Here is a 10,558-nt window from a genome sequence, read left to right as displayed (position 1 = left end):
CTTATTCTGAGAAGTTACCATATAAATGAAATACAATCTTTATTTTTATCTACTCAATGTTTCAATTTTACATTAAGGATTTATGGATGTACATAATAATTTATTGTTGTAAATACATTTTATTGTTCCGCATAATTATAAGTAGCAACAACATAGCAATTAAAACAAAAACTCTTCTTTCCAAAATTCAGTTTACTGCATGGTGGCTCTATGTGGAAAATAGAAACAGTAAGTAAACAACTGAAAAACCCATGGTTATTTCTCTCACAAGGACAATTTCACTTCAATTCCTTACAGTCTTTTTCACAGCTCTTTTCATTGTAGAGTTCAATTTGATTCGTTTGTAGAGTACTTTAATAGACTGTAATACCTCCTCTGTGCTTAGTGTATATATGATGGGATTTAACATGGGTGGAATGGTTTGTGACAAAGCAGTATTGATTATTCTGACATTTGTACTTACAGTTGTTGTACGACCTGCAGTGTAAACACTAATAATTGGTAGATAAAACATGGCCACTAATATGACATGGGAGGTGCAGGTTTTCAAAGCTCTGATTTGCTCAACACCATGTGAGATCTTGTGCAATGCAAAACCAATACAAACATATGAGAGAGCTATTAGTATTAGTGGAATGTAGAGCAGTGTAGCAGTACAGACATTGCCAATAATGGAATTTATGGAGTAATCATTACAGGCTAGTTTAGAGACAGGGCCATGTTCACAGTAATAGCTATTAACTGTAGTAGATCTACAGAAGGACAGTCTGGTAACTAGACCTACAAGCAGAGCAGTGACACTAATAGAGAGAATCCACATAGCACCAATGATTAAAGACATTGCAGTTTTGGTCACAATTGCATGATACCTTAATGGAAAACATATAGCAATCAGCCTGTCATAGGCCATAGCAAGCAGAGTAAGAGACTGCATGGTCATAAAGACATAAACAAAAAACATGTTTGCTAGACAGGCTTCATAAGATATGTACTGATTCTCAAACAGAAACATGTCCACAAGCTTTGGAATGAGAGCAGAACTTCCACACAGATCAGACAAGGCCAAGTTGAAGACAGCTATGAACTTAGCAGTGTGTAAGCTGCGTGCCAGATATATGGTGCCCATTATAAAAGAATTCCCCAAAACAGTCACTGCATACACAGTGCATAGAAACATGTAGTAGTATCTTGCATATGGAACATTGTGAAGTCCAGTGATGTAAAAGCTGGATGGACGAATAAACGTTGCATTTATTGATGACACTGACTGCATGAAAGTCAAGTTAGCAGCCATCTGGCTTCAAAACACCTGTGAGAAGAAATGGTTTACATTATCAAGTAAATCAAAATTCATAAATGAATTATTGCTGAAACACCTTCAATTAATTTCTTGTTAAAATATATATATGGATAAAATCAATGCAATGCAATAAAAATTATGCTAAATCAACAATTAATCCTTTTACAATATTAATGCAAACATAAAACTTGTAGAAGGGAAGTAAAATAACTATTGGTCGAGTATCAGTTGCTCTATTGATACTGTACATTCTGCAGTTGAGAAAGACTGCCAGCATATCTGTGACAATCACTTATATTTATGTTTGGTCTCTGGTGATATTATTCCCTACAGCCCTGCTTTTCTCTCAGTGTGGTCGCTGCATGGCTCTCTACTTGTCACATATGTAACAAAGGACAAAAGAGAGATAAAATATCAAGTAAATAACCTCACAATTATGAGGAATTTCATAGTATTTCCAAAAAAAAATGTGCAGAAATTATGCTGCACTGAAATGTAATTGCTGTCCAATCAGTGTCCTCTGCCAAACTCAGAGGCATTATCAAAGCTACTAAGTGATGTTGACAGAATTTTTTTGGCTGATGTTAGGTAGCTATTTATCTGTGATGAATTCAGTAGTGTTCTAGGCATAAAATAACCTATATGACTGAAACATGTATATGAGAAGGGAAGGAGCCTACTTGTGAAATCTCATGCAATTTGTTTGCGCCTTGGGTGCTAATATTCATGGATTAGTCCATGCCAAGACATATATTCCCATGAAACAATTCAAACAAAAACTTTAACCAAATCAGTCAAAATTTTAAAAACTGTGATCCAGTTAGTTTTTCAGTTAGGATTTAGTCCCCATTAGTTTCTAAATTGCATCTTAAACATTGAGTTTAACTGCTTACAGAATGAAGCACTTACAGACTGAACTGAGCTGAAATATTACAAGGGTAAAATACATTGCAAGGAATAAAATTTCACGTAAAATCCATGTTGTTTAATGTTCAAGAAATTCATTTCTTTAAAGGATGTATTTTTCACAGTGTATCCCCCCGCTGGGGAGACCCCATGAGGACCTGCCCCATATCGCATTGCTGCACTCCTGCTCAAGCTCTGTCCACTATTAACCACATATCTGCAAGTAGTACAGTGTAGTATATATATACCCCTGTATACAAGACTCTCTGTTGCTTACCCAGGTGCTGAGCCGAGTTTCTCTTGATTGTTTCACTGCGTTTTACTGTTGCTTTGTTTACTCATTTTTGCTAAATGGATCTGCCTTACGTGCACCTGCCTGCCTGTTTTTGCCCTCTGCATGTAAAAACTATGAGTACTGGATTTGCCATAACAAAGCCACTCAGCACATGCAGTCTGCATACATGCCCCATTCATTACAGAAAACTTCACCATATAGCTGCCAGAAGCTTAGGTCTTCACCTCTTGTCCTTCCTGAGAAGTATTATGGCACAATAGAAAGGTTCTGGAAGTTCGTGGTGAGTTCCTGTCATATCTAAGCCATTACAGCTGTAGATTCTTTAATATGAGGGCATGTCTAAGTTGGAGGTCTAAATATGGGCTTCTCATCCTGTCCTGTTCCTGGTTTCCCAAACTGTTCCTTAAGTGTCAACTCCCAGACCTGTTCCAGTGCAGGTTTTTAGGACTGCTTCTCTGGTGCTGGCTCCCAGAGCTGCTTTTCTAGTAAAAGGCCAAAAGATTGGTCCACAGCTTGCTTTCCCTGTCAGCCTGTCCCTACAGCTAGGCCAGTGTTCCTGGACTCTGCAGCTATACCAGACTCCTTCCTTGGCCTACATCCTGACCTGGGCTGCGTCCCAGGCGCTTATCCCGACTGAGTTCCTGCTACTCTTGTTTTGCTGCTCCCATTGCTGGGAGTTATACCTATTTCATTGTAATATTATTAGAAAATATTGGTAAATATTAAATATTATAAAAAAATGTATTTGTAACACATCTGAGTGAACTTCACAACTTTACAGTTGTAAAGTACAAATGTATAACAAATAAACTGGCATGGGGAAAAACTTTGCAGACTACAGTACAGAGTCACTTACTGGGCCAGAACAGACTCTTCAGTTATGAAAACATGTCCCTCTTAGGCCAAGAGGCCACATTGCTGTGGTGTGGTATTGCTGAGGTGGCATGCCCTGGTGAGTAGCCCAGAAAAAGTGTTTAGCCCTAAATGGGCAGGTCTTCTCTGTCTAAGAGGCCTCATTGCTGAAGTAAAGTATTGCTAAGGTGGCTGGCATAGGAAGGATTTTAGCCCTGAAAGGGTCCTTAGCTGCAGAGGACAGCCCTTCTCTGCCTAGAAGGACTTTTTCCTGCCGTGCAGTAGAGCTTAAATGGTCAGACCAGAAAGCTTGTAGCCTGGAAAAAGTCCTTAGCCATGGAGGAAGATCCTGATCATCTTGCAAGACCCATAAAATCAAAAAGCTCATATTTAATGTCAAGCTATAATTAAATCTATGATTATAAATCTATGATATAAAGCTTTGAAACACTAACAATCACTATATTTGATATTCTTTTTTAAAATAATGGTTTACAGATTAAGCTTGAAACAGGAATTGAACTGACAGTTACATTTGTAATGTACAGCAGCCATTCTATTACATTCAAATACTAATTCATATTAGTATGAATACTAATTCATACCCCCCCCCAATCCAACCAATGAGGGTCCTATAGCTGTCTTTAAAATGATGCAACTTACATACATGTTCTATTGCTTTCAGGTGCCAACATTTTGACATTCCTCTCCTTTCTTCTCACCAATATTAATTTGGTTCCTGACCGGTTGTCTGAGGGTAGGCTCTGCCTCTGCCATCTCTATCCAGCAGGATCAACGAGGACCTCAACACTCCAAGATCTGGACTGAGGACAGGGCCTACGGCAGAAACTCTTTATTTACTACTGAATTGTTATGATTCAACTCGTAAAATTTACTTTAGGATTAAAAATGACTCCTGCCTCCTTAGTCTGTCTGGAAGAATGTCTTATACTTGAGCATCAACTGCTGAAATTACCACAATGCACTTCTTTAATATATATGTAACACAACAGAATGACGCAGATGCCAACAGGTAAAAAGTGAATGCGAGGCTTTACTGTTGAAATCACAATCCACAATCATAGTCAGGTAACAAGCACAGGTCAAATCCAAAATGGCCAGAGATACAAAACACAAACATAACCAGACAAACAGTCCAAAAAGGGATCAGGCAAAAGGGCAGGTCAGAAAACCTGAAAAAGAAGTCAGAACTGGATATACAGTCAAAGAAATGAAACGCTCAGTAGCTCTTGTGAAAAGTAGCAATACCTCACAAACTAAAGCTAGAAGCCTGGGCTTTATATGAAATTAACTAGACACAACAGGTGAAACAGATCAATACTCTGGAGATTGAGAGTGCTGATTGGAGTGCAAGAGAGAGGCAGGAGTCATGTGATTCCCAGGTGGTACTGGGAGATGGAGTCCAAGAAGGCTTTAGAGCCAAAGGGATTCGTGACAATAACCCCTAAAACAGTCCGGGGTTGCCTTGGAACGAGGCTGGCCAGGACGACCACCACACCTAGAAGAATCTGGACCAGTCTGTGGGGTTATTGTGACAGAACAGGCAAGTCAGTGAACACTATGAGAGAACCGCACCTCTCCCAGTTTCAGAACCTCTACAACAAATGGCTTGGAAGAGTCAGGGTGCTTTAGTATAGAAGCAGTGGAAAAGACTTCCTCAAGAAGGGGCGGCAATACCAGTAAAGCCTCAAATGAATTGATGATGAAAGTTAGCAAATCCAAGGAATGTCTGAAGTTCTTTCACAGAAGATGGAGTTGGCCAATTTACAACAGCATCTACCTTTTAATCGTTCATGAAAACCCCTTTGGAACTAATGATGTTAGAAAGTCCGAAAGGCATAACTAAGTACTCATAGTTTCTCCTAGTGGTCACAAAAGCAGTCTTCCACTCGTCTCCCTCTTTGATTCTTTTTAGGTTATATGCGCTTTTCAAGTCTAATTTAGTAAAATACTGGGTTCCCTTCAACTGTACAAGTTCTACTGGAACAAAGGGAAGAGGATATGGGTATGTTCTGGTAATCTGATTCAAGCCTCTGTGGTCTATGCAAGGGCGAAGGCCTCCATCCTGAAGCTGCTGGGGATGTGGAAGGCCTGATGAACCCCTGGTCAAGAGCTTCTTGAATATAAGTGTCCATGGCCTGTTCTTCTTTTTGAGTTAGGGCATACACTTTTTTGGAAGGATTGGGTTATCTACGAGGTCTATGGCACAGTCATAGGGGCGATGTGGATGTTAATTCGTAGCATTACCCCTATTAAACTCCTCCTTAAGGTCTGTGCACTCGGGGAGCTGTTCTGCCAAAGTGATACATATGATAAACCACTGATACATTATTAAAATATGCCTCCCCAGAAAACAGAGAAAATGTCTCAAGGTCAGCCCTATCCTCCTACACAGCTCTTGAGTGTTGATGTGGTCTCTAGCTTGTTGCATCGACCAGACTACCTCGCAACACCACACAGCCCCCCAGCTGGTGGTTGAGGCGTCTGTAGTAACCACCTTCATAATGGAGGGGATTTGCCCCACTGTCACCCCCAGCAGGAGGAAGGCAGTGAAGTTTCAAATGCAGTAGGCTGTCAAGAAATTTCTGGAAACGCACATAAATGCACACCTGTGGTGCACCACATCCAGCTGCAAGCCAGTAAGCCACATATGAAAGGGTTGAACATGAAGTTTCCCCAATGAAACTACCTGTGCAGTTGCTGTAAGCAGTGCCTGCATCTGCAAGAGGCTTAATTACTGCACCTCCAAGACTGAGACAGTGGATTGAGGAGTGTATGACCTAAGAATGGTCCAGAGGCAGAAAAGCGCTCATGCCACACTGAGTGCTTCAAAGGGGCACATACCAGCCATTCACCAAGATAAGGCATTGTCTTCAGTCCCTGGGCAATGGGGGTGGGGGGTGGGGGCAGTAAAGGCTCTCGTAAAGACTGAGAAAAAGGCTGAAGGGCAGAACTTGGATTTGGAACACCCTGTGCTGAAAAGTCAAGCACAAGCATGACGAACACAGCCGGTGTCCATCGTCCAGTGGGGGGGAGCTAGAGTTCTCAACATGTAAGAGTTAGCTCAAAGATAGCAGAGGCAGTGGCTGGCTAGCAGTGAAGCACCACAGAAGCAAAAACCCAGCAGTTCCTAACAGTGCGCATAGCCAGCTACGGTGAACTCAGAACTATGCCAGTGAGCGTGCAGATAGCCTAAACGGCCTGAGTGCTGAATGTATTGAGAGCCCATATGGCAGCTGGGGCCTATTGAAGAAGCTGCACCCAATTGGTGAGAAGAGAAGGAGGGCCTACGGCATCATGGGATAGTCCCTCTGCCAACTTTTCAAGCAAAATATGTTTGTTTTCTACCATTTTGATTATGGCACAAAAAAAATTAACTTACAAACTTATTTAACCATAACGTGTGAAATTATTTTAGTATAATGAGGAAAGAATGCATAAGAGTTTGACATTTGGAGGCTGCACTTTAGCCTGGCTAGGCAGGTGAACTCAAATGATAATCAATGATAATCTGTTGGTGAGAAGCAGCATGAATACACACTGCGATAAGTGACAACTTACAATTTTTTGTGAAATGCTCCAAAAAAAAAAATCATTCCATCTCACAGATCTCTGCTTGCACAGCACAACATGGCTAGCTAAATAGGTAGTAGTAAAGAGCTGGGCAACTCAGAAAACAGTATTAGGAGGCCTGTCTCAAAGTCTGAAAGACTGAAATTTCGCAAAACTATTTAGAATAAGTCAGAAAAAGCTTCGAGTGGGCAAGATGCTGTGGCACAAGAGTTTGTAATTACATGTACAGGGACAGGCAATTATGTGTAGATTTCCAGTGCATATATTCACTTCAAACTTACATACATAATATAATAAATATAATACATTTTGTATAAATACAAACACAAACATACTGTGGCATCATTGAAGATGCTGAAGCTGGCAGCATGTTTAAAAGAAAAAAAGCTTCTTTATTGATTTGTCTCACAACTTAAAGCACTGGAAAGTATTAGGTTGCATCAGGCAGAACTAAGGGCAATTTGACTGTGTGTTTGAGGTCACTTTTTTGCTGAAACTGAATCTGTCTTTTCTCCAGATTCTCCCCAGAAATAATAAAATCTTAGAGATATTACTGATACTCAACTGAAACATCAATACCAGTGTTCTTAGCTTTAGGTTGCACTTGAAAACCATTAAGATCAATATAAAATCTGCAAGCAGACTTAAAACACTTTGGTTGGTGTCCCATTCTGTAATATTTATTAGTGATTACAGAATAAAGAAATGAGACATTTTCTGATGTTTTTAGCAAAGGTACTTTAACATTTAATGAAAGCACTGCAAATAGATAAAACCATGCAAAATGGGCCATAAGCTCAGTCTCTGATGTCTTGTCATGCCCCTGGTATGAGAGTTTACTTAAAAAAAAAAAATTATATATTTTTCTGGTGTAAAACATGGAACACAAAGGTAATACTGGTATCATCTTAAAGCTAAAATCTTCTTTTCACTGAAATATATAAATCCCAAACTGTGGTTTTGGGTCAAAAATTATGTCAAAAAAATGAACAGGTCACATATGTGACTAAGTGCTATAAGCTATAATTAAATGCATAACAGTATGTACGACAGCCAGTAAATGAGTCAGAAAAAAGTCGAGAGTTTTAACATGAATAGCTAAAAAAAATACAGAAGCTTTCTTTTCTAAATTAATTAAAAGACATATTTTTGTAACCACAGAAAAATAAAAATAGAAAAATTAAAATATGTTATCTGTAAACCATAGATTGCCTAGTTATAGGAGCCTGTTGTTTAAAGGACACAGTATGGAGAATGGATAAACCTTGGTAGTCTTTTTCTGATGATAATTTGTTACATAAATTTATGATGTAATTCTACTGCATAATTTATCACATACAAAGAAATTGCTGTGTAAATGTAATGAACACTAAATTAGAAACTGATGAAATATGTGTTGCCCAAATCCATTGAGTTTCTTGAACTAGACTGGTGGACCAGTTTTAATAAGAGAAACAGTAATAAATAAAAACAACTGTAAATCCCATTGTTATTTATCTGAAGAGAAAGATTGTACAATTATTGTCACTTTACGTTTTCGCAGTCTTTTTCACAACTGTTTCCATTGTAGAATTCACTTTGGCTCGTTTGTAGAGTACTTTAATAGACTGCAATACCTCCTCTGTTTTCAGTGTATATATGATGGGGTTTAACATAGATGGTATGGTTTGTGTCAAAGCAGTACTGATCATTGCAACATTTGTGTCTATAAATTTTGTAAGAGCTGCAGTAAAAACACTAATAAATGGTAGATAAAACATGGCCACTAATATGACATGAGAGGTGCAGGTTTTTATAGCTTTCTTTCGTTCAGCTCCATGTGAGATCTTCTGTAATGCAATACCAATACAAACATATGAGAGAGCTATTAGTATCAATGGAATGTAGAGCAGTCCAGCAGTACAGACACTGCCAATAATGGAATTCATGGAGTAATCATTACAGGCTAGGTAATAGACAGGTCCATGGTCACAGAAATAGCTGTGAACTGTAGTGGATCTACAGAAAGACAATCTGGTAACTAGAGCTACCATCAGAGCAGTGACACTCAAAGAGAGAATCCACATAGCAAAGATGATCAATGTCATTGATGTTTTGGTGACAATTGCATGATACCTTAGTGGAAAACATATAGCAATTAGCCTGTCATAGGCCATAGCAAGCAGAGTAAGAGACTGCATGGTCATAAAGACATAAACAAAAAACATGTTTGCTAGACAGGCTTCATAAGATATGTACTGATTCTCAAACAGAAACATGTCCAGAAGCTTTGGAATGAGAGCAGAGCTTCCACACAGATCAGACAAGGCCAGGTTGAAGACAGCTACGTACTTAGCAGTGTGTAAGCTGTGTGCCAGGTATATGGTGCCCATTATAAACAGATTTCCCAAAACAGTCACTGCATACACAAAGCACAGAAACACATAGTAGTACTTTGCATGTGGGACATTGTAAAGTCCAGTAATGTAAAAGCTGGAGGGACGAATAAACGCTGTATTTGTTGATGACACTGACTGCATGAAAGTTAAGTCAGCAGACATCTGGCTTCAAAACACCTGTATGAAGAAATGATTTTCACTAATTAGATTTGTGCTGGAACATCTTGTAATATGCCTTTGTTACAGTTGTAGTATGAATAAAACTGTTGTAGTGTTGTAATAATTAAACTAAATCAACAATTCATTTTTTTATAATATTAATAAAAGCATACAAATTATAGACGAGAAATGAGATCACTATTGATAGTGTGTCAATTGTATTAGTAATACTCTACCTTCATCAGTTAAGAATGAATGCCAGCATATCTGTAAACATCACTTATATTTAAGTATGGTCTCTGGTGATATCATTCCCTACAGCACTGCTCCTCTTTAGAACTTTAACAAAACAAATAAGATCAGTGCCCGCATACGTCTCTACTGGCACATTTGTAAAGAAAAGAAAAAACAGAAGGGATAACTCATTAATAATCAGCTTGAGCTAGTTGTCTTGACCGCTAGATGCAAATCTTGTCAAGACCAAGACCAGGAATGGTCAAGATTCAGAAGACTCAGAAGTTTTTTCAGGATTTACACACACACACACACACACACACACATACATACATATGTGTGTGTGTGTATATATATATATATATATATATATATTTATATATATACATATATATATATATATACATATATGTGTATATATTTATTTATTTATATATACATATGTATGTATGTATGTGTGTATGTAGCTCAAGCTGATTATTAATGAGTTATCCCTTCTGTTTTTTCTTTTCTTACAAATGTGCCAGTAGAGACGTATGCGGGCACTGGTCTTATTTGTTTTGTTAAAGTTCTAAAGAGGAGCAGTGCTTTTGGGACATACATACATACATGCATTAGAAACAGACCCAATCATAAATGCTAAAGAGAAGGGGGACCATCTAGGATGTTATCAGCTCACAGTTCAAAAGCCAGCATCCGTGATGGTATGGGGGTGCATTTGTGCACATGGCATGGGTGACTGTGGCATGCGCCCGTCCCCTGGGCCCTGCTGACAGTTGCAAGAGCTTGCAGGAGTGGTGATGAACCCTGGTGAGGACAGCGGGGAGAGAGGAGTAAGTG

The 10,558-nt window shown here is 38.8% G+C and overlaps 2 protein-coding genes across 2 annotated transcripts; both read right to left on the bottom strand.

The window, feature by feature from the left end:
- Nucleotides 1–283: 283 nt before the first annotated feature.
- Nucleotides 284–1,294, bottom strand: LOC118800850 (olfactory receptor 1496-like). Its single transcript, XM_036560999.1, has one exon. It carries the CDS (start codon nt 1,292–1,294, stop codon nt 284–286), a length of 1,011 nt encoding a protein of 336 aa, XP_036416892.1.
- Nucleotides 1,295–8,476: 7,182 nt separating this feature from the next.
- On the bottom strand, nt 8,477–9,487 carry LOC118800834 (olfactory receptor 1-like). Its single transcript, XM_036560977.1, has one exon. The coding sequence runs from the start codon at nt 9,485–9,487 to the stop codon at nt 8,477–8,479; it is 1,011 nt and encodes a 336-aa protein (XP_036416870.1).
- Between the last annotated feature and the right edge of the window lie 1,071 nt (nt 9,488–10,558).

Source organism: Colossoma macropomum, unplaced genomic scaffold, assembly GCF_904425465.1.
Source record: "Colossoma macropomum unplaced genomic scaffold, Colossoma_macropomum, whole genome shotgun sequence".
Lineage (NCBI taxonomy): Eukaryota > Metazoa > Chordata > Actinopteri > Characiformes > Serrasalmidae > Colossoma > Colossoma macropomum.
The sequence above is the reverse complement of the archived record's forward strand: the minus strand, read 5'-3'. Positions and strand labels throughout refer to the sequence as shown.

Bases quoted from the DNA above. Each gene is read 5' to 3' on its own strand.
- LOC118800834 (XM_036560977.1), bottom strand. From the start codon at position 9,487: ATGTCTGCTGACTTAACTTTCATGCAGTCAGTGTCATCAACAAATACA.
- LOC118800850 (XM_036560999.1), bottom strand. From the start codon at position 1,294: ATGGCTGCTAACTTGACTTTCATGCAGTCAGTGTCATCAATAAATGCA.